This window comes from Oncorhynchus nerka, linkage group LG28 (assembly GCF_034236695.1).
Source record: "Oncorhynchus nerka isolate Pitt River linkage group LG28, Oner_Uvic_2.0, whole genome shotgun sequence".
NCBI lineage: Eukaryota > Metazoa > Chordata > Actinopteri > Salmoniformes > Salmonidae > Oncorhynchus > Oncorhynchus nerka.
The window spans coordinates 68,472,203-68,496,636 of NC_088423.1; the positions used below are offsets into that span (position 1 = coordinate 68,472,203).

At 42.7% G+C, this 24,434-nt stretch overlaps 2 protein-coding genes across 2 annotated transcripts in view; both read right to left on the bottom strand.

Annotated features, from left to right (window-relative positions):
• The window catches only part of LOC115118725 (immunoglobulin superfamily DCC subclass member 3-like), a 144,977-nt gene extending 139,965 nt beyond the window's left edge, over positions 1-5,012 (bottom strand). Inside the window, exon 1 of the mRNA XM_065013047.1 lies at positions 4,779-5,012. Coding sequence (XP_064869119.1) covers positions 4,779-4,842 — 64 coding nt within the window. The 5' untranslated portion in view covers positions 4,843-5,012. The remainder of the gene's footprint in view (positions 1-4,778) is intronic.
• Positions 5,013-12,007: 6,995 nt separating this feature from the next.
• LOC115113600 (immunoglobulin superfamily DCC subclass member 4-like) overlaps positions 12,008-24,434 on the bottom strand; it is a 64,213-nt gene continuing 51,786 nt past the window's right edge. Inside the window, exons 15-20 of the mRNA XM_029641406.2 lie at positions 23,949-24,119; positions 23,688-23,822; positions 22,599-22,701; positions 18,611-18,848; positions 18,375-18,503; positions 12,008-17,621 (exon numbers count right to left, since the gene is read on the bottom strand). Coding sequence (XP_029497266.2) covers positions 16,977-17,621; positions 18,375-18,503; positions 18,611-18,848; positions 22,599-22,701; positions 23,688-23,822; positions 23,949-24,119 — 1,421 coding nt within the window. The 3' untranslated portion in view covers positions 12,008-16,976. The remainder of the gene's footprint in view (positions 17,622-18,374; positions 18,504-18,610; positions 18,849-22,598; positions 22,702-23,687; positions 23,823-23,948; positions 24,120-24,434) is intronic.

Here is a 24,434-nt window from a genome sequence, read left to right on the forward strand (position 1 = left end):
TTAAAAAACTATCGCTGACCGCAGCAAATCGTGGAGGTAAACGTCACACACCTCCACACCTCTGCTATTTTTACAGCACTTTGCCGTGGGATATCAAAACATTATCTTTAATTCTTGGGTCGACCCTGTAAGTAAAGACTATATGATTGTACACCTATCCACAGGCATCTACCCATGTCAATTATGAATCATTATGAACCTTCCTTTTGCTCCTCATACTATAAACACACAGACACACGCACACACACACACACAGCTGCAACAGGGTGCCCTTCACCTTTCAAAGATCAAAGCAATACGCTGACCCACAGACTTAATCACAACACCAGGAAGATGATATTGAAAAGGAATATCTACTAACAACGGTCCCAATATAAGCTCGAAGAAAATGGACATTTTATACAAATGACAACTGTGTTTGCATTGTGATGATGACTCACCCTGGCCAATGCATTAACCCCCACCTGCATCAATCAACAATATTCCTATGTCAAGTTCCCTCTAGTCCGGCGGTGATATGTGTCCATAACATTGTCAACACATGGTCATTCCCTATGGGATAGGTGCACCTGAGGTCTCTGTATAGACTACTCATCAGTATCTTTCACCACACGAACACAAAAGAATAACAGTTGTGTGTGCAGGCTATAATTATATTACAGGGTCTCACAGGAATAACACAAGAAAACAACAATAGCATCCTTGTAGTGAATGCGACTAACAAAATCATTTGTTTCACGATGCAAATCCAAAAAAACAATACGAACGATTTATGCTAATTGGGAGACATTGCTGTTGCTCAGCCAATATGATTTTTTTTGTTGCTGTTGTTGCTATTTGTCTTTATTTTGAACAAACATCTAACAGTGCACACCCCTCTGGTCATACCTTGCAGAATGAAAAGAAAAAACAGACTGTTCTATTCAAGCTTCACTACAGCTTCTAACCATACACCTTCTTACCTAAGTGGTTTAATGTGGTCTTCCTCATATTGACTGAAACTTTAAACGGCACAAAAAGTGATTCAATCTTTGCAGGATTAGTGAAACAAATCAATTGAAGCTATTTGATTTCTCTCAGATGTGTCGGCTAGAATACATCACAACAACCCTCCTATAACACTCACTAGCCAAACACAAAGAACTCAAAGGCCCCGAATTACAAATGTGTTTACACCTTCACTCCTCCTTCCTTACTACATCACTCCTCCTTCCTTACTCCTTCACTCCTCCTTTTTTACCCCTTCACTCCTCCTTCCTTACTCCTTCACTCCTTCTTCCTTACTCCTTCACTCCTCCTTCCTTACTCCTTCACTCCTCCTTCCTTACTTCCTCACTCCCCCTTACTTACTCCTTCACTCCTCCTTTACACCTTCTCTACTCCTTCTTTACTCCACTCCTCCTTCCTTACTTCCTCACTCCTCCTTCCTTACTCCTTTACTCATCCTTCTTTACTCCTTCACTCCTCCTTCCTTCCTCCTTCACTCCTCCTTCTTTATTCCTTCACTCCTCCTTCCTTACTCCTTCACTCTTCCTTCTTTACTCCACTCCTCCTTCCTTACCCCTTCACTCCTCCTTATTTACTCCTTCACTCCTCCTTCCTTACTCCTTCACTCCTCCTTCCTTTTTCCTTCACTCCCCCTTCCTTACTCCTTCTTCTTTACTCCTTCACTCCTCCTTCCTTACTCCTTCACTCCACCTTCTTTACTCCTTCACTCCTCCTTCCTTACCCCTTCACTCCTCCTTCCTTTACTCCTTCACTCCTCCTTCACTCCTCCTTTTTTATTCCTTCACTCCTCCTTCCTTACTCCTTCACTCCTCCTTCTTTATTCATTCACTCCTCCTTCCTTACTCCTTCACTCCTCCTTCTTTACTCCACTCCTCCTTCCTTACTCCTTCACTCCTCCTTCTTTACTCCTTCACTCCTCCTTCTTTACACCCTTCACTCCTCCTCCTTTACACCTTCTCTACTCCTTCTTTACTCCACTCCTCCTTCCTTACTTCCTCACTCCTCCTTCCTTACTCCTTCACTCCTCCTTCTTTACTCCACTCCTCCTTCCTTACCCCTTCACTCCTCCTTATTTACTCCTTCACTCCTCCTTCCTTACTCCTTCACTCCTCCTTCTTTACTCCTTCACTCCTCCTTCCTTATTCCTTCACTCCCCCTTCCTTACTCCTTCACTCCTCCTTCACTCCTCCTTCCTTACTCCTTCACTCCTCCTTCCTTACCCCTTCACTCCTCCTTCCTTTACTCCTTCACTCCTCCTTCACTCCTCCTTTTTTATTCCTTCACTCCTCCTTCCTTACTCCTTCACTCCTCCTTCTTTATTCATTCACTCCTCCTTCCTTACTCCTTCACTCCTCCTTCTTTACTCCTTCACTCCTCCTTCTTTACACCCTTCACTCCTCCTTCTTTACTCCTTCACTCCTCCTTCTTTACTCCTTCACTTCTCCTCCCTTACTCCTTCACTCCTCCTTCCTTACTCCTTCACTCCTCCTTCCTTACTCCTTTACCCCTCCTTCCTTAGTCCTTCACTCCTCCTTCCTTACTCCTTCACTCCTCCTTCTTTACTCCTTCACTCCTCCTTCCTTATTCCTTCACTCCCCCTTCCTTACTCCTTCACTCCTCCTTCTTTACTCCTTCACTCCTCCTTCCTTACTCCTTCACTCCACCTTCTTTACTCCTTCACTCCTCCTTCCTTATCCCTTCACTCCTCCTTCCTTTACTCTTTCACTCCTCCTTCTTTATTCCTTCACTCCTCCTTCCTTACTCATTCACTCCTCCTTCACTCCTCCTTCTTTATTCCTTCACTCCACCTTCCTTACTCCTTCACTCCTCCTTCTTTACTCCTTCACTCCTCCTTCATTCCTCCTTCTTTACTCCTTCACTCCTCCTTCTTTACTCCTTCACTCCTCCTTCTTTACTCCTTCACTTCTCCTCCCTTACTCCTTCACTCCTCCTTCCTTACTCCTTTACTCCTCCTTCCTTACTCCTTTACTCCTCCTTCCTTACTCCTTCACTCCTCCTTCCTTACTCCTCACTCCTCCTTCCTTACTCCATCACTCCTCTTTCCTTACTCCTTTACCCCTCCTTCCTTACTCCTTCACTCCTCCTTCCTTACTCCTTCACTCCTCTTTTCTCACCCTCCATACTACTGCTCCAGCCATTACTGGAAATGTGATTACATGGGTGGTGTGTTCCTGTGGGTCTCTATGGCATGATGCTCATCATAAAAGCATCCCTCTATCCGGGTTACATGCTGGGAAATGGGGCCTCGCATTGAGGGACTAAAAACTGTCAATCATACTGAACAAAGGAGCCAAGAACATTTTAAAAAGAAGTTCATCTGTACAAATATTCTCCTCAGCGGGCAATAACTGCTGTCTTTTTATTCATTCTCACAGCAATAAATTGACTACACAAAGACTCACTCAATTAAAGATATCTCCCCCTATGACAGATGATAAGCGCAGCAGTGTTCAGGGCTCGGATAAAGAAAAAGAAGACTAATATGCTCTATGCAGACAAGTGCAAGTATGAACTGTCCAAACATCACTGCTATTATGTCAAATGTTTAATATTAGGTTGTAGATTAATTACATTTTAGATTAATAACACAAATACCTACCTACACAATATTTAAATGTACTTTTCATAAGTGGCGGGGAAAAGGAGGCAGAGAGATGGCAGAACATATTGGGAATGGCAATAAAATAGAATTTCAAAAGTTATAACATTCCATCAATGCATGAAAGGCTGGTTTGTGTGTATCAATGGTAAAGATTCATAGTGACCACAGCCAACAAAGAAAGGAAGGAGATCCTCGTTTTTCAAGCACTCTTTGGCACAGAGAATGTATTTGGCACAAACCAACACAACAGGACACACACGCACGCGCACACGCACACACCTAAGAACCACATGGACCATAATGGGTATAAACAATTATCATTCTTATTTTTAACACATTAGATTAATAGGCTAGCCTACTTAAACATCATACAATCCCAATCAATAACCTATTGTTGTTGTTGTTATTATTATTGTTAGGCCTATTATTAGGCTATTATTATTATTATCAATATCATCATAATTATGATAATAATTAGCCTACCACTTTTTCTTGGTTCAAGTCGTAGGCTCCAATGGTAGGAGCCTATCATCATCATCATAATCTGCCTATATCATTTTCCGGCTCTGAGGTTTTTACACAATTATGCATCAGACCCTATGTGGGTTAACCTATGTGTTTTCTAGGACGTAGGCTGCTGCACGTGGCAACAGTACAATAAAACAATAGGGCGCATGGATTCAAGATTCATTTTTTAAGCAACAACCATGTTGTTATATAGGCTAATGTGAGAATATTTTCAAAGAGTGTCAAACAAGTTCGTGCCAGCTACACATCACCACCGGCTCAAGAGTGAGATCATTGCTACAGAAATATCGGGTTCTAAATTCCATTAGCACACATTCACAAAACACACTAATATAATACACATGCTGCATGGAACTGAATTCCCCAAATGAAGATGAACGTTCAAGGAATAAACGCAAGAGAAGAATATGGTCAAGTTCACGTCCAGCCGAGATGCTCCTATAGTTTCGTCCAACCATGTCTGCAGCGGAGACGGTCTAGAAATATAGGGCTAGATATTATGCACTATCTTTGGTCTGCAGCACCCGCTTCTGATAGGGGCAAAAGGCGGTTCCGTTCCCAAAAGGTGTTATCCTGCAGAGGTAGTAGTAGCCTAGAAAGGATATCAATAAACACTTACCGACTAAAGCGTTGAGGAGCAATCCAAAAATGCATGGAACAAGGCAGAGCCTTCTGGTAGCCATTTAATCACTTTGAAATATATTACGATACTAAAAACAACGTGAGGCGATCGGAAGAAAAGAGACATACAGCTAGCTCTTCATGTTCATGAACTACAACAATTGGTGGCTCGCAGGGGTAGAACTTGCTTGCGCCATTTTGCACATCTATCAGGAATCTGTCAGCATCTCGTGCTCTCTCCTCTATATCCCAGTGTCGCTGCCTCACACGCATATTCACGTTGTAGCTTTTCCCACGAACTACCCTCTTCCATCTGTCTCCCCTCCTCCCTCTACTGCATTCGCTAAATCATTTTTTTAGGAGTCTCTACTCTGGGAACAAAAGCTACCAGACCGCTGCACTCTCAAGGCATATATACTATTAAGCTATGTTCAAGTGGATTTATATTGAAAAAAAAAGATACCATCATTTTTACCATTAGACTACTCACTACTGTATCCAAATAATTGATTCCCATCGTTATAGGCTAAGCCAAATGTATAAACATTTGCGAGTTGTAGCCTAACATTAATTTCATGTTTTCTAATGTGTTGTTTTGGCATATAATGCTACTATAATACAAATAATAATAGTTAATGTAATGAATAATATTCGAACAATGCTGTTATCTGTTGAGTTGTATTACTAGTATTATGAAATATAATAATACATCATGTTAGTCAAGGACAAATAACCGAAACACAAAAGGTGTTAAAATGTGAAATGAAAACAACAATGTCAAAGTGCGTTCACAAATCACCCCCGTATGCTGCTCGACATTTCCAGTGATTTCTTGTGCATCAATTATTGTGGACCACTTGTACCACATTGGGGAAAAAACGCTGTTACACGGTCGACCAAGAGGAGAAGAGTGACATCTAACGGTGACGAACAGTGTTGCAATTTATCAGCACAGCATCATTACGTGGAATTCCCCAATAGAAGCGCTGTTATAGCGTGGTTGCCTCCTCTGTTCTGCTGTTATAGGCTACATATATCCCTCCTTGCTACTCCTGTCATTTGCCAAAGTACAGTGTGTGTGTTGACTAATTCTAAATCCATTCAGAAAGTTTCCTTTAAGAGAGGGACAAATACTAGGTAACTGAAATGAGCATAACAAAATCGTAAAAATGTAAGCAAGTCACGTCATGATGATCTGCATGTGCGAGGAATGAAGACTGGTGAGTTGTGTTTCTTTCCTCTCATTAACAGGATGCAACTGAAGCAAACGTGCTGTAGCTCAATTAAATCTTGTAGGCTAATATTTTTTCCATATATCATTATTTCTTTCTCATTACTAAGGCCTCTCTAGCCATTTAAAAAATATATATATTTTTTGTTGTTGAATTCTACCCATTTTTTCTCCCCAATTTCGTGGTATCCAATTGTTTTTAGTAGCTACTCACTTGTCTCATCGCTACAACTCCCGTACCGGCTCGGGAGAGACGAAGGTTGAAAGTCATGAGACCTCCGATACACAACCCAACCCAACCAAGCCGCACTGCTTCTTAACACAGCGCGCATCCAACAATCTCTAGCCATTTTAGACAACATGATCTTGCATTAACACTGCCTCCATACATTGTATGTTGTTGTTCTTAAAATGATATATTGTTCCAAGTTTGCACGCACCCCATGTTCCATTACGTTGTCATGGAATATATTAATGCTGCTTCCAACCATATAATTAAGAATTTGAAGAATTGAATAGGATCTGTATGTTTCCAACTACCAATCAGCAACTGCACCGTATATCTGCCTGCATATTGAACGATGAGTTTCCTGAAAGGCAAATGGCAAATGACAGGAGTGGAATGTTAGCTAAAAATACTGATATCCAGACTACAATTACTGTAATTGTAGGCAATCTTAGAAGGTGACATTTCAGAATATGTTGCAAGTAGGCCTAGATTATATGCCTATAGGTAAAGTAGCTTGTAAAGTAACTGTGGTGTACTGTTATATTGCATGAACACCTTTATAGCATACGGTAGGCCTAGCCAATGGTCCAGGAAGGCTCAATCACAATTTGGCATTAAAAATATAAATATGCCTATTCATGGACTGTTTACCCCTTAGGGTAGCTCTGTCCACTTTCATTAATTTCATGATAATATTGTATCTCCATATACCCTAAACACAACAAAAGGCTTTTATGTAGGCCTACCAAAGTTGTTATACCACTCCATTATGTCACTATGCATAAGGCAATCCTATTACGCAAACTACCCCCTCTCTTGTTCTACGCGCCTGGTGTCTCAGCTTAAGGTAGCCTAATAGAACCAAGTTATACACTTACAGTAAGTCTGCAATATTACCTGACTGTCATCTGGAGGAGAGGATACACGTGACAAATGTTCAAAGATAAAGCCTCTGTTTTTCTCCAAGGTGAACTATAGTAATCACAAAACCACACATACCTCCTACATTTACATTTACATTTAAGTCATTTAGCAGACGCTCTTATCCAGAGCGACTTACAAATTGGTGCGTTCACCTTAAGACATCCAGTGGAACAGCCACTTTACAATAGTGCATCTAAATATTTTAAGGGGGGGTGAGAAGGATTACTTTATCCTATCCTAGGTATTCCTGAAAGAGGTGGGGTTTCAGGTGTCTCCGGAAGGTGGTGATTGACTCCGCTGTCCTGGCGTCGTGAGGGAGTTTGTTCCACCATTGGGGGGCCAGAGCAGCGAACAGTTTTGACTGGGCTGCGCGGGAACTGTACTTCCTCAGTGGTAGGGAGGCGAGCAGGCCAGAGGTGGATGAACGCAGTGCCCTTGTTTGGGTGTAGGGCCTGATCAGAGCCTGGAGGTACTGAGGTGCCGTTCCCCTCACAGCTCCGTAAGCAAGCACCATGGTCTTGTAGCGGATGCGAGCTTCAACTGGAAGCCAGTGGAGAGAGCGGAGGAGCGGGGTGACGTGAGAGAACTTGGGAAGGTTGAACACCAGATGGGCTGCGGCGTTCTGGATGAGTTGTAGGGGTTTAATGGCACAGGCAGGGAGCCCAGCCAACAGCGAGTTGCAGTAATCCAGACGGGAGATGACAAGTGCCTGGATTAGGACCTGCGCTGCTTCCTGTGTGAGGCAGGGTCGTACTCTGCGGATGTTGTAGAGCATGAACCTACAAGAACGGGCCACCGCCTTGATGTTAGTTGAGAACGACAGGGTGTTGTCCAGGATCACGCCAAGGTTCTTAGCGCTCTGGGAGGAGGACACAATGGAGTTGTCAACCGTGATGGCGAGATTATGGAACGGGCAGTCCTTCCCCGGGAGGAAGAGCAGCTCCGTCTTGCCGAGGTTCAGCTTGAGGTGGTGATCCGTCATCCACACTGATATGTCTGCCAGACATGCAGAGATGCGATTCGCCACCTGGTCATCAGAAGGGGGAAAGGAGAAGATTAATTGTGTGTCGTCTGCATAGCAATGATAGGAGAGACCATGTGAGGTTATGACAGAGCCAAGTGACTTGGTGTATAGCGAGAATAGGAGAGGGCCTAGAACAGAGCCCTGGGGGACGCCAGTGGTGAGTGGCTAGTAAGTGCTTCAAAGATGAGCTGGGCTACTTTTTATTCTTTAATTGATATGTAATTACAGTGTGTGCATAATGTCTCTGCTATTTTAGTGTATGGCCTGTGTTCCACCTAGGTGTAACAAATTGAGAGTTGTGGGAATGTTCATTTTTGGTTTCCCATTGGTTCTGGGAATGAAGCCATACGTTTCCTGACCAGTAAAACCACTTGCTTTATTAATGTTCTGAGAGCATAAATGAAAGGTTATTTGAAGGTAATGAAATAATGTTCTGGGAACGTTCTCTAAATGTGGGCATTTAAGGTTATTTTGAGGTTTATGAATAACTTCCTGTTTCAATAAGACTGTTTTATATCACTACTAGTTTGGGTTAACTGTTTTCAACTCCAAGCACAGGTAGGACACACGGAAATTCATTTGTTTCATCATGCAAACACATTTCTTCGTTATTGTGGCACAGCATCCGTGAGATTCTAACCCATGATCTTCTGTTTTCTATCCATGGAATGAATCCACTGCACCACCAGGATGGACTTAACATGCCATGTTTTTTATGAACTCATACAAAGCTGTTCAATTTAGTCTATTCAAACAGACCCCATTTCAAAGGAAACATGCACTCCTTAACGTTCTGAGTAACATATGTTTCTTAGAGCTTGGTGAGAGCGTGGTTGTCCTATGGTTATTTTGCATACAACCTTCCCACAACATTTTGTGAAAGGTGCAGGATAGTTGATTGGTTTTGGAACATTCTCAGCACATTTGAGGAACTTGACAAAAAAGTTATTTTCTTGGTATTTCATTACTTTAACAGAACGTTTCCCTAAAAGTTCAAACGTGGTTACATTTAATGTTTGATGATGTTCTATGAACGTTTTCCAACTGGTTTGACATTGTGAATTTTCTCAAATAGTTCAACAATTTTCTTCTGTGGGAATTTCAGTACATCAACATAACATTTCCTACAGGTTTCCTCATGGTTCTATTTAAAGTAATGTCCTCAGAATGTTCAGAGAACCTTAAGAAACAATGTTCTTCTGTGGGAATTTCAGTACAAAGTTTTCTGCAAGTTTCCTCATGGCTGCATTTAAAGTCATGTTCTCAGAACATTGAGAACTTTCCATAAAAACCAAAAGAAAACAGTGAAGTTGAAAGTTTCTTCTAAAGTTTAAAAAAAACGTACACATTCCGTTCTCACGTCAACAAAACTCTCTCTATCCTCCATCTTGTTAAGTGTGTTCAGGTGTGTTGGCCTTGCCACACCTGATCTTATGTGCTAGCTGGGCACTGACACCGGTTACACAGAGAACAGAAAACCAAGAACAGGCAAGGCACTGCTCTCCATGTCCATAAGTATCCATACATGGTTGTTCATGGGTGACTGTAATATTAATGAAACATCAAGACTAAAGATTATCAGGAGGTCAAAGAAGGGTTACAAACAGTCAGACATCTTTGTTCAGTTATCCTCATCTCTTTATTAAGATGTTTTATTTACACAACAGTAGTTTGCTCAGACATCTTGAGTTGCTGTGAGATTGACAAGTTCACTGATGGTAGCACAGTGTGGATAAACTTCTAATCCATGTCCACAACTTTGGCCAACCATAAGTACACAGAGTATTCAAAACATTTGGAACATGAGTTAGACTGACCAGGTGAATCCAGGTGAAAGCTATGATCCCTTATTGATGTCACTTGTTAAATCCACTTCAATCAGTGTTGCTGAAGGGGAGGAGACAGGTTAAAGAATTAATTTTAAGCCTTGAGACAATTGAGACATGGATTGTGTATGTGTGCCATTCAGAGGGTGAATGGGCAAGACAAAAATACTTAAGTTCCTTAGAAAGGGCTATGGTAGTAGGTGTGAGGCGCACTGGTTTGAGTGTGTCAAAAACTGCAATGCTGCTGGGTTTTTCCACGCTCAACAGTTTCCTGTGTGTATCAAGAATGGTCCACCAGCCAAAGGGCATCCAGCCGAAAGGGGTGCAACTCAATATTAGGAAGTTGATCCTAATGTTTTGTACACTCAGAGTATACGTTACAGCCATCTCCTAAACTAAAGGTTTCATCAGGGATTTATCGCTAACACTTGAGTCGACCTTGGCTCCAAACATCCTCCAATTTTTTAAGACCAAGTTAAATTGCACTTCTTGACACTGACCGTCTGAAGTTGCCATGGCCCCAACTCCCATAAGAATTCATTAATAAAACAATGCTAGAATGCATAAAAAGGGGACGACATATCGACTGTGCAAAGCCGATGCCAACAGGGAAGGGGCCATGTGTAGTGATGGACAGGTGTGTTAATCAGCGAGGATGGCTGTGACGACACACTGTGTAAGAGGGAGAGGTGAGCATCAGAGCGCTGCCCGGACGTACGTAATGTAGCACCGACTCACTCATAGACACCCTCTACTGCCTCTCTCACGCAGCGATACCGCCGCCAACATGTTATTCCTACTTTCACAATGCAAACGCTTTTTCAAGACACTGCACACATACACATATGAAGATAATAGAAGTGCTCATTCACAAGAAGTGCTCCAACAACAAGAGTTGATATCGCGAGTGAGTTTGTAGTGAAAGAGGTTGCATACATACGACACAATGAAAATAATGTACTGTAAAAAAAGACAGTTCTGCTGGTGGCACAATACCAGGTTCTCTATGATTGGACATTCTGGATAAATCAAATCAAATCAAATCAAATTTATTTATATAGCCCTTCGTACATCAGCTGATATCTCAAAGTGCTGTACAGAAACCCAGCCTAAAACCCCAAACAGCAAACAATGCAGGTGTAAAAGCACGGTGGCTAGGAAAAACTCCCTAGAAAGGCCAAAACCTAGGAAGAAACCTAGAGAGGAACCAGGCTATGTGGGGTGGCCAGTCCTCTTCTGGCTGTGCCGGGTAGAGATTATAACAGAACATGACCAAGATGTTCAAATGTTCATAAATGACCAGCATGGTCGAATAATAATAAGGCAGAACAGTTGAAACTGGAGCAGCAGCACAGTCAGGTGGACTGGGGACAGCAAGGAGTCATCATGTCAGGTAGTCCTGGGGCACGGTCCTAGGGCTCAGGTCCTCCGAGAGAGAGAGAAAGAAAGAGAGAATTAGAGAGAGCATATGTGGGGTGGCCAGTCCTCTTCTGGCTGTGCCGGGTGGAGATTATAACAGAACGTGGCCAAGATGTTCAAATGTTCATAAATGACCAGCATGGTTGAATAATAGTAAGGCAGAACAGTTGAAACTGGAGCAGCAGCATGGCCAGGTGGACTGGGGACAGCAAGGAGTCATCATGTCAGGTAGTCCTGGGACATGGTCCTAGGGCCCAGGCCAGTTGAAACTGGAGCAGCAGCATGGCCAGGTGGACTGGGGACAGCAAGGAGTCATCATGTCAGGTAGTCCTGGGGCATGGTCCTAGGGCTCAGGTCCTCCGAGAGAGAGAAAGAAAGAGAGAAGGAGAGAATTAGAGAACGCACACTTAGATTCACACAGGACACCGAATAGGACAGGAGAAGTACTCCAGATATAACAAACTAAATAAAGCACAGTTTAGCTGGTTAAGAAGTAGAAGAAGAATGCACAAATGTGACATCACTGGACAAGGTAGCTCACCACCAAAGCACCAGAGAGGACACAGAGACAGAATACATTGATTCATTTTTTTTAATACAAAAACTAAAAGCTAAATAAAATATGCCATTTAGCAGAAACTTCTATCCGAATCTGTGTATCAGCATTTGTTTAGTGTTTTTCAGGATTACAAGTGGTGAAGCTTTGTTTGACAACTAATGACATGCTTCAGAGTCGGGTATACTGTACATGCTGGCAAGTCCTCTACAGTTTTATGCAAAGACAGGCCACCTGAGTAGAGAACAGTAAAGACCAGTATTCTACAGAAAGGTAGACGTTCCTCTTCAACAGTCAATCACCGCTCCACAACTCCACTCTTCTTGGCACTGATATCACACGGGTTTCCCTTCACTACTTTCCCTAACTTCACCCTCCTCCCCTTAGCTCCCTGCCTTCATGCCTCTCCTCACACCCCCTGCCCAACCCCTGCCCTGCACCCACTCACCACTCAAGGGTTTATTCTTAGAGTCGAAAATAAATCCAGTGCAACAAGTGATATTTCCAGCTGAGATAAGACAAGCAGCCTGCTGTATTACGTCATCTTCTGCCAGCTTGGCTCCCACAAAAGGATTCGTATAAACATAATGTCCATTATTCATAATGATCTTCATTAAATTAACAAGTAACCAACAAAAATGAGGTATTCCTGTGATAAAATATCGATAAAAAAAAAAAGAGAGGATCCCGTTATTGAACTAATGTGCATATTTGATCAGATTAGAGCAAGATATTACTACATTGAGCATCGCATCGGCTTACTCTGGGCAAATGACGCTTACAGTAAGGAACACTATGTACTGCAAGATATGTGGTTAGAAGGAAACAGTAAAAAGAACCAACTGGACCTCTTCAGTGAGACATTCTTCACGCCGGAGGCGTTGTTATGTCTTCAACGTTGGCTCTGTTTTCAACAGACCACACAAAGCCGCTGCAATAGGTGCCCCTCCAGTAAGAGTTTGAAACAGAGCTGACATTGACACTACAATGTAACAATGCATGTTAAAAACAGACGCTTCAGTAGAAATGTGAGTAAAGAACATGTAACAACTTCTGTAATGTTACAAAAGATACAATACATACTGTACGCCGGTGAGATTCAAATGAACTGTGAACAGTCACCTTCCCACAGCTTCACTCAGTCTCAAATAGATATTGGTAGTTATACTGTATACAGTCCTATTAAATCATGCATTGGGTGGACACCTTTCATTCAAATCTAACTGACTAAATAAACCTGAGTGAGTTAGTCAGAGCACAACGATCCATATCCGAAAGGACTTTTGTATCGATAATGACTGGACTAATTGTATAGATCATAGACGGACTGAGAACGTTTTCCTGATGAACATGCTGTAGAGGAGCAAAGTGCTGATCTCTTAGACCAGAAGGATTTGTCTTGAGAGAAAAAAAAGGCAGAACAGGAGCATGTAGCGTGCGACACTGAGAATGTATGGGTTGTAAGATAACACAAAATGGACATTATTTTGCTTCGATAAAGTTTGAGCATGCCTGATCCTGAGTGAGGTCTGTTCAAAGTATAAAACTGGAATGCTTTAGTTATGAGACTCTTTTATATGCCTCTGAGTTCTAGCACCTATCTGGACTAACTGAGTCCTCATTCATCTGACAGACCATAAGACTCAATGGCTTAGGCCACGTTTACAACAGGCCCATTATACCTGTATAGTCTTTGATATGGGCATCCTCTAATTTAGACAAAGTATGACGAGATATTCTTGTCCTTGTGTGGAGAGACAATTTTGAATACATATTTTGTTAGGGTACACAAAGTAAGTATAAGAAATGTAAGCATGCATTATGCTAAATAAAATAAAGATGCTTGTTTAAAAATGCTATAAAGAAAGAAATGAAAACACGAGGGTAAAATGTACAGTGCCAATGTAATGTCTACATCGCCTCTTACTTTTCTTCATATTTTGTTGCGTTACAAAGTGGGATTGAAGTCGATTTAATTGTATATTCTTTGTCACTGATCTACACAAAATACTCCATAAGGTGAAAGTTTAAAGAACATTCTACACATGTTTACAAATGAATAAAACTGAAATGACTGAAATGTAGCTCTTGCACAAGTATTCACCCCTTTGTTTAGGCAAGCCTAAAGTAGTTCAGAAGTAACAGTTGGCTGAAGAAATCACATACGTTACATGGAATCTGTGTGAAATAATAGCGATTGAACTGATTTTTGAACGACTAACCCTTCCTCTGTCCACCATACATACAACATCTGTAAGGTCCCTCAGTCAACTATTGAATTTTAAGCACAGATTCAACTACAAGACCAGGTATGCTTTTGGAAAGCCTCAAAGAAGGGCAGTGATTGGTAGATGGGTAACAATAACAAATCAGACATTGAATATCTCTTTAAGCATGGTCAAGCTAATAATAACGCTGTGGGTGATGTATTAAACCACTTAGACACATCAAAGATGCAGTCGTCCTTCTGAACTGAGCTGCAGGACAGGATGGAAACTGCTTAGGGATGTCACCATGGTGATTTTAAAACAGTTACACAATTCAATGGCTGTAATGGGAGAAAACGGAGGATGGATCAACAAGATTGTAGTGACTCGACAATAATGACCTAAATGACAGAGTTAAAAGAGAATACAAAATATACAGATTACAAATATTCCAAAACATGCATATGTATGCAACAAGGCACTAAAGTAATATTGCAACAACAAAAAAACAGCAAATGAATACACCTTTTGGCCTAAATGCAAAGCATTATGTTTTGGGCAAATCCAACACAACACATCAGAGTTACTGCCTTCTTATTTTCCAGCATGGTGGTGGCTGCATCATGGTATGGGTATGTTTGACATCGGCAAAGACGGGGGAGTTTTCAGGATGAAAAGAAAAGACGGGGCTAAGCACTGGAAAATTCTTAGAGGAAACCCTGCTTCAGTCTGCTTTACACCAGACACCTGGAGAGGAATTCACCTTTGAGCAGGACAATAACCTAAAACACAAAGCCAAATCTACACTGGTGTTGCTTACCAAGAAGACAGTGCATGTTCCTGAGAACCAAGTTACAGTTTTGACTTAAATCTGTGTGAATTTGTTGGGCAAGACTTGAACATTGCTGTCTAGCCATTATCCCCAACACCTTGACAGAGCTTGAAGAATTGTTTAAAGAATAATGGGAAAATATTGTGCAATCCAGATGTGCAAAGCTTTTATGAGATTACCCAAGAAGACTGAGGTAATTCTAACATGTATTGACTCAGGAGGGTGAATACTTACCTAACAAGTTATAGTTTTTTTTTCTTCATGAATCTTAATTAAAAACAATTTTTTATCTTCCACTTTAAAATTACAGAGTATATAAAAATGTCAATTAAATCCATTTTAATTCCACTTTGTAACGCAAAAAAAATTGAAAAAAGTTCAAAGGGGTGTAGACTTTACATGTGATATTGTGAAAAACCTCAGGCTGGCGAGAGTCAAAAGTACAAAGAAAGACAGGAAATATGGCTGAAAATAGAAGTGGTTTCTAGGTCTATTTCTCTATGATATTTCCATCCCCCTCACCTGCAGAGGGAGGAGCTTAGACACAGCTGAGAAAGGATGAGTGAGATGGCATCACAAAGGGTGAGGCCTCCTGACGGAGCCTTGTTCATATGTAGTAGGTCTAGTAACAAGCTACCAGATATTAGGCCTGGTAACTAAAATGCTGCATTATTTACCTAAGTTGAAAAGTGATTTGAGGTAATTGGTAAATTAAAAATGTTTATCTTTTCCGGTCCAAAGTAGATGTGACGACAGTTGGAAACCCAAATCTAATGGAACAACTGATAAAGGGGAAAAGGGCAATAAACAGATCTGAGACAGGCCGTTATGTACCATACGTGTCATTTCCTGTAGGGAATACGCATCGATGTATACAGAAAGAAGGGGACAGGAAATTATTCCTGAAAGTATTGAAGGCTATGAATTCAAACAGTTAAAAAACAGATTCTAAAAGATGCACCTATCTGCATGACACTATTAAAATCACCAACAAACCATCCTGTAAAGAAATGAGGTAGTGCTGTTGACTGGGAGCAAAACCAGGAGACCGCTGCTATAAGATGTGTTATTTTGTCATACACCTACACATCTCATCTAATCCCCCCCCCAAAAATAATGCCACCTATGTCAACTACATGTACTGTATACGGTTCCTTCAAATTATCTTCAATTGCCTCATTTATTTTCCCTTTTCAACATATTTGTCCTATTTTTATTGAATATAATCATCTATATAAATATACAGAGGTTAAAAATGCTCCTAAAATATTAAGCACCTGAGACCCCCAAGCTCCATTCAGGGAATGTGTGTGTGGATCCTGAGACAGCAGGAGGTTGGAGAGAGAGAGAGAGAGAGAGAGGTCTGCACTCTGTGTCTAAATATAAGGCTTCTTTCCTGGTGCTGGGGCAGGCAGCATCCATACAGTGGAACAGCCAATAGGAACAGCTCAGTCATTTGAAAGGAGCCAGAGTGAGAGTGAAAGGGCCACATGGTCACGGTTCTGCTCTATCTTCATCCATGGTGCTGAAGCAAGAGCCTCTCCACCACCATCAGCTGACCAAAGGTAGGTCTTGAAGTACCACACGCCCACACTCAATCTCAAGAGTCCAACAGGTCAAGGCTTATGAAAAAAGGAATATCCTCCTTTCTACATTATTCTTCCGTCATCGTACGTCTGTAATAGGAGCCTGTAGCAAAGTACAGATTAAGGCCAGACTAACATACTGCTGCTATGCAACAAAATGAATACCCATACATACTAGCACTAAAAAATATATACTGTATATATACACATATAAAACAATGGATTCAAAGTACCTATAAAACTGAGCCAGGAAGAAGAAAATCAGATACTGAGGTGCTTTAAAAAACAAAACATTTGATTCATCATGAATGAGAAAAAGAAAGAAGTCCAGTTGGTCTTTGTGTGGGGGTTTGTTCCTCTTGCTAAGGGCACAGGTAGCTGTGCACTGCTGAGTTAGAGTGGACAAGGCCGGCGCTGACGAAAGGAGAGGGGGCCGGGGGAGGGGGGCAGTGTCTGGAGTCCCCGTTCCCCAGGGTCTCCTGCCCTGGCCGCAGGGGCTTGGTGGAGTGGAAGCCGTTGGTGAGCCCCATTTCCGGGTGCCGCCCCACATCTACAGTCAGCTGCGCTGCCACGACCACCATGCCCCCAACAATGCCTTCTGGCTGCCCATTGTGATTGGACACTGGCTCCAGGACAGGGCCGGATGGGACCTTGGGCAGGGGTTGTGTCTGTAGGGACTCCTCCCCTGGTGATAGACGTTGTGGTGCCTGGGCAGCCTGACTGACTGGCTCCCCTGGGTGTTGTGGTGCCTGGGCAGGCTGTCTCACTGGCTCCCCTGGATGTTGTGTCCCCTTTGGGTGTAAAGGGGCCTGGGCAGGCTGTCTGACTGGGGAGTAAGCTGCCTCGGACAGTGAAGGCCCCCTGGTGGCCTGAGAGTCCTCCTCCGTGTCACTCTGTGCCTCCTGCTGCTCCTTCTCCAGGTCGTTCAGCTCAGAGTGAACTATGACCTCTGCCTCCACCTGGTTACTACTGCACAGGGAGGAGTCCAGTTGGTCCTCGGGGTTGCCCTGAAACACACCACACACAGTTAGCAGACATTTAATTATTTAATTTCATACAGTCAGCCCATGTAACAGTGGAGTCCTACAAGGCAGTGTGTTTGTACTCCTGTTGTTCTGTATTAACATACAACTGTAAATGACCTTACACCAGTGGTGTCAATCATAACGGAAAGGCAGCCATAATACAATTATAACACAGTCATTATTTCTTGCTATGCTATCCAGCTTTCTGAACTGCATACCATTCTCTAAATTAAATCACTGAGAATGCGACTGAAATGTCACCAGTAAAATAGAGCAGTGGTGGTATGAGGTGTGACTGCAAAATAAACGAGGGATTCATTATAGATTAATTATAGCTTTCCCCTCCTACACTTTTGAAGGGTATGAGAGTGCCTTAACAGTGGCAGAGTAATTCATTTATCAGATGCATGATCAAGCGGCTCATTCAGCTTTCAGCCAGCGTCACATTCTAATTAGCTATACGTCATCCTGACACCTCGTTCACTGTTTCATTACTTCCTGTTCAGCTCTCACACAAACCACTCTCCCTCTAAACCAGCTCTTACTGCTCTTCTAGATGCATGCTTGCACACACAAACCACTTTCTACCCCATCTACCTCTTATTCTTGTACACAAACACACACACAACTCTACCTCTAAACCAGCTCTTACTGCTCTTCTAGACGCATGCTTGCACACACACACACACCACTTTCTACCCCATCTACCTCTTATTCTTGTACACACACACACACCTTGCCATTCTCTGTGGTGGCCATGTCCAAAGTTCCATTGTTGAGCGTTAGAGAGTCCTCTGTGATGGTATCCCTGTATTTGGTGATCCGGTTGGCCCAGTTACGACTAACTGACCCATTCCAAGCAGCCTGGAGAATGACAAGGTCAGACGAAAAACACGACTCAACAAGCAACCTTGAAAAGTACTATATTTGTAGTTGTTTCTAGTGTAGTATCTAGTGTCCTGACTACTCACCATGAGCTCAGCACCTAGGGCTTCGTCCCCTATTCCTACATTACCCATGAGGCTGTGCTCCTCAGTGGGCTCTGTGAGGGGTTGGGCGCAGTCATGTTCATGGTCCAGGCTGCCCAGGGGCATCAGGGTCTCTAGCTCATGGCAATCACTGCATTCTGGCACCATGGTGGGCACAGACCGACACCCATGATGGTACTGTGGGGGCAGAGCAGTGGAGTCCAGCCCTCCAGACACCTCTCTGGTTACACAGCACAGAGGAGGGACACATGATAAGGATTAGAGTTATGTCACTGCACATGGTTTAACCTCAGAGCCCTTTATTGACTTCACCAGAGTCAGATGAACTCGTGGATACCATTTGTATGTCTCCGCGTCCAGTACGAAGGAAGTTGGAGGTAGTTTCGCGAGCCAATGCTAACTAATATTAGTGCGATGCCTGGAAGTCTATAGGTATTAGAGGTCGACTGATTAATCGGAATGGCCGATTAATTAGGGACGATTTCAAGTTTTCATAACAATTGGAAATCGGTATTTTTGGACGCCAATTGTTTTATACCTTTATTTAACTAGGTAAGTCAGTTAACCTCTTGGGGCTAGGGGGCAGAATTTTCACTTTTGGATAAATAGCGTGCCCAATTTCATCTTCCTGCTACTCATGCCAAGAATAGATATGCATATTATTAATAGATTTGGATAGAAAATACTCTGAAGTTTCTAAAACTGTTTGAATCATGTCTGTTGTGAGTATAACAGAACTTATGTAGCAGGCAAAACCCCGAGGACTAACTGTTCAGAATCCCCCCCCCCCCCCTCTCTGTTCCCTTAGATGTCATTGCCAAGGGACATTTCATAGGAACCTGTTTTCAGTTCCTACCGCTTCCACTGGATGTCACCAGTCGTTGGAATTTGGTTGAGGTTATTCCTTTGTGCAATGAAGAAGTAGGACAACTCGGAACTGGGTAACAGTTTTGTGAGTTGCGCAAGACATGAAAAGCAGCGCTGGTTTGTTTTCACTCCTGTATTGAACACAGATTGCCCCGTCTAAAATTTGATTGATTATTCATGTTTAAAAATACCTAAAGTTGTATTACAAAAGTAGTTTGAAATATTTTGGCAAAGTTTATAGGCAACTTTTGAAATATTTTGTAGTGACGTTGCGTTTTTGTAAGCTGTTTTTTATCTGGATCAAACGCGCTTTATAAATGGACATTTTGGATATATATGGACGGAATTAATCGAACAAAATTACCAATTGTGATGTTTATGGAACATATTGGAGTGCCAACAAAAGAAGCTCGTCAAATGTAATGCATGTTTTATATTTTATTTCAGTGTTTTGTGTAGCGCCTGCAGGGTTGAAATATGCTCTTTGTTTACTCCTTTGTTTACTGCTGGTGCAGATGGTGCAGGCTATCAGATAATAGCTTCTTATGATTTTGCCGAAAAACATTTTAAAAATCTGACATGTTGGCTGGATTCACAATGAGTGTAGCTTTAATTGAGTATCTTACATGTGTGATTGAATGAAAGTTTGAATTTGATCATATTTTAACTGCCTTGTTCATGGGCAGAACGACAGATCTTTACTTTGTCAGCTCTGTACTTCAATCTTGCAACCTTACGGTTACTAGTCCAACACTAACCACCTGTCTCTCATTGCACTCCACGAGGAGCCTGCCTGTTACGCAAATGCAGTAGAAGCCAAGGTAAGTTGCTAGCTAGCATTAAACTTATCTTATAAAAAAACAATCAATCAATCATAATCACTAGTTAACTACACATGGTTGATGATATTACTAGTTTATCTAGCGTGTCCTGCGTTGCATATAATCGATGCAAACCTGGGGGATGATTTAACAAAAGCGCATTTTGCGAAAAAAGCACAATCGTTGGACGACTGTACCTAACCATAAACACCAATGCCTTTCTTAAAATCAATACACAGAAGTATATATTTTTAAACCTGCATATTTAGCTAAAAGAAATCCAGGTTAGCAGGCAATATTAACCAGGTGAAATTGTGTCACTTCTCTTGCGTTCACTGCACGCAGAGTCAGGGTATATGCAACAGTTTGGCCGCCTGGCTCATTGCGAACTAATTTGCCAGAATATTACGTAAATATGATATAACATTGAAGGTTGTACAATGTAACAAGAATATTTAGACTTAGGGATGCCACCCCGTTAGATAAAATACCGAATGGTTCCGTATTTCACTGAAAGACTAAACGTTTTGTTTTCGAGATGATAGTTTCCGGATTCGACCATATTTCTGTGTGTTATGTTATAATTAAGTCTATGATTTGATAGAGCAGTCTGACTGACTGGTGGTAGGCAGCAGCAGGCTCGTAAGCTTTCATTCAAACAGCACTTTCGTGTGTTTTGCCAGCAGCTCTTCGCAAGCACAGCGCTGTTTATGACTTCAAGCCTATTAACTCCCGAGATTAGGCTGGTGTAACCGATGTGAAATGGCTAGCTAGTTAGCTGGGTGTGCGCTAATAGTGTTTCAAACGTCACTCGCTCTGAGACTTGGAGTAGTTATTCCCCTTGCTCTGCAAGGGCCGCGGCTTTTGTGGAGCGATGGGTAATGCTGCTTCGAGTGTGGCTGTTGTCGATGTGTTGGTTCGAGCCTAGGTAGGGGCGAGGAGAGGGACGGAAGCTATACTGTTACACTGGCAATACTAAAGTGCCTATAAGAACATCCAATAGTCAAAGGTTAATGAAATACAAATGGTATAGAGAGAAATAGTCCTATAAATACTAGATTAACTACAACCTAAAACCTCTTACCTTGGAATATTGAAGTCTCATGTTAAAAGGAACCACCAACTTTCATATGTTCTCATGTTCTGAGCAAGGAACTCAAACGTTAGCTTTTTTACACGGCACATATTGCACTTTTACTTCTCCAACACTTTGTTTTTGCATTATTTAAACCAAATTGAACATGTTTCATTATTTATTTGAGGCTAAATAGATTTTTATTGATGTATTATATTAAGTTAAAATAAGTGTTCATTCAGTATTGTTGTAATTGTCATTATTACAAATAAACACAGTTTGTTTTGTTTTAATCGACCGATTAATCGGTATCGGCTTTTTTTGGTCCTCCAATAATTGGTATTGGCGTTGGAAAAATCATAATCGGTCGACCTCTTATAGGTATATACAAACATGCTAGCAGATACCATAGACTTCCAGTCATTGTGCTAACGCGAAATGACCTCTAACTTCCTTCATACTGGACAAAGAGACATGGACATGGTCTCCATGAGTTCATCTGCCTCTGGAGAAGTAGATAAAGGAAGGCCTGATTGGGATGTTGGCAAAGTATCATTTTAAAAACAAATATGAGGAATGCATTGTCATAGACAGTCATTACAACTATAACAGTAGGATGAACAAAATATTGTCACTCCATCTCAAATTGTGATGGCTAGCTGGATTCACTATAGTACACACTGGAATTCAAACGAGCTAAATACCAAAACAGACAGTAATGATAGTTGTTCCATATTAATGCAAAATTATTCAAAATTATTCACATCTGAAATGTCAAATGTGCAGCATGAAGACATGGACCCCCCCTGGGTCTCACACAAAAGTCATCCTAATTCTGTAGCTATATAAAACATCTCCAAATCCTCCACTTCTATTTAAATCAGTTTACTGCTCTCCCTGCCAAACCCAATGCAGGGAAACATGACTTTTGTTTCATATTCTTTCCTGCTCATTAACCGCACAGCTTCATAATAGACCAAGAGCAGCAGCCATCTGTGGTGCTCCGTCTTTCAGGACACACTCCCCAACATCTGCCTGTCTGTCTCTCTGCTGCTGCAGCTTCACACACACACACACACACACACACACACCCTTAAATCTTACAATGCCAGTGAAAGCTTAATGATCCTCAAATCCTAGACGTACATACTAAAGTAGACATACTAAAACAGACAGAGTCATTTGCTTTCAGGTGGCCTCTTCTTACCTGGCCTTGCCGTTGCGGAAGCTGACACACATACAAAGGAGCATGCTGAGCAGCCCCAGACACACACCAACTATGATGCCAGTCACTGCATGGATGTCCAGCTCTATAGAGAACAGCCCAGGAAGGCATGCAGGAAACGGGGAGAGAAAACAGACAAGATACTGGATGAGTGTCTGAACCTGTCAGCACAGGACGCAGTTAGAGAACAGAAGGTAAGTGGGAGGATGAATGATAATATAGTGTGTATATGCAGTATGATGACAGCCGGATTCCACCGCTCAATCAATTTCAGCGGGCCATGAAGGAACCAATTCACACTTCCAGGGAGGGAGATATTAATTGAGCTTGGGCAATTGCTGTCTATCTGGCAGCAGAGTGGAGGGAGGACAGATGGTGCTCGCTCCGCTCTCGCCCGCCCACAATCACATTGCATTTACTACTCAGCAGGACCAGAATAAACCTGCTACTCGGTCATCTTAGATTGTCTACCAGAGGAGGATGGACTCCCCTAGCGCCAATGTTGTGACGTTTTGCTTCTGCATGGAGCGCTCGCCTGGCTTGCTTCTAGATGCTCAAGTTTAGCTGTTGTGCTCATTATTCTCTGATGGACAAAGTGTAATTGGGCTACAAATAGATAATGACTGATGGAGGTCTCCTTGAGAAGCCCAATGAAACTGCAGTAGTACTCAACAGTGTGCACATATCCTTCTTTCTTTTTCCCTGCCAAGCCGCCATAGAATGAGCCGCTCTGTCACAGGCCCCTTCACCGTGGTTATAGACAAGGTGTCACCCGCAGCTCTTCTGCTTCTCAAAGTCAGATATGAAGTTGAGTCACAGAGCTCTCTGGGTGCAGCGGGTGCTGAGGCCACCCCTTTAATATTCACCTCAGAAGGACAGAGAGTGAGGAGAGATATGACACAGGCTCCCCAAAGTGACAGCCTCCTACAGGCTTCTTTGCCCCACTGGCAGGGATGGATTAACCATTTTAAAGGACTCTGTGTGTGTGTGTGTGTGTGTGTGTGTGAGGAAATATTTATGTAAGTGATGACACACACCATCACAGTATGTGTAGACAGTAGAGCCACTCACCATATTTCCTGGGAGGAGTGTGCACATCCTTCACTGGGGAGTAAGGCCCCACCCCCACCTCAGTGGATGCCCTCATCTTAAAGAAGTATTGTGTCCCACTAGACAGCCCTGCTACCTCAGCACTCATGATGGTCCCTAAGAGGGAGGGAGAGAGAGTGAGAGAGAGAGAGGGAGGTAAGTGTGAGTCATTAACAGTCTCATTTGCATCCACTTATAGAACCCACACAGTTCCTCGCAACAGCCGCAGCTTCAACCACCCACCATCTTGGGAGAGGTTGTTCCACAGGTGCTCAGGCTGGCTGAGGTTGATGGTGTATAGGATCCTGTAGCTGATGATGATGCCATTGGGCTCCACAGGCGGGCGCCAGTTCACCAACACAGAGGAGGAGTCCAAGGCACTGAGTTGTAGCTCCGCTGGGGGGGTGGAGGGTACTGGGGACACAGGGGGGTCAGTAATCACACCACAGAAATAAAGCACCACAGTCTTTGTGTGGCTGGCTGGGACAGGTGTGACACCCCTCTGGGACAAGGTGCCCTTGCCACCTGGTCATAAAGTGGCTGAGGGCAGGGACTGGGCCTCAGGTGACAGAGGGCGGTAGTATGGGAACCGGCAGGCAGCTACCCTGGCTGTGTCAAACCCAAGACCCCTACTTCGTTGCCCTGGTAAAGAATCCCCTGCTGACTGGCCCCTCCTGGCCAGTATTCACAAAGCGTCTCAATGCTGATCTAGGATCAGTTTGACATTTT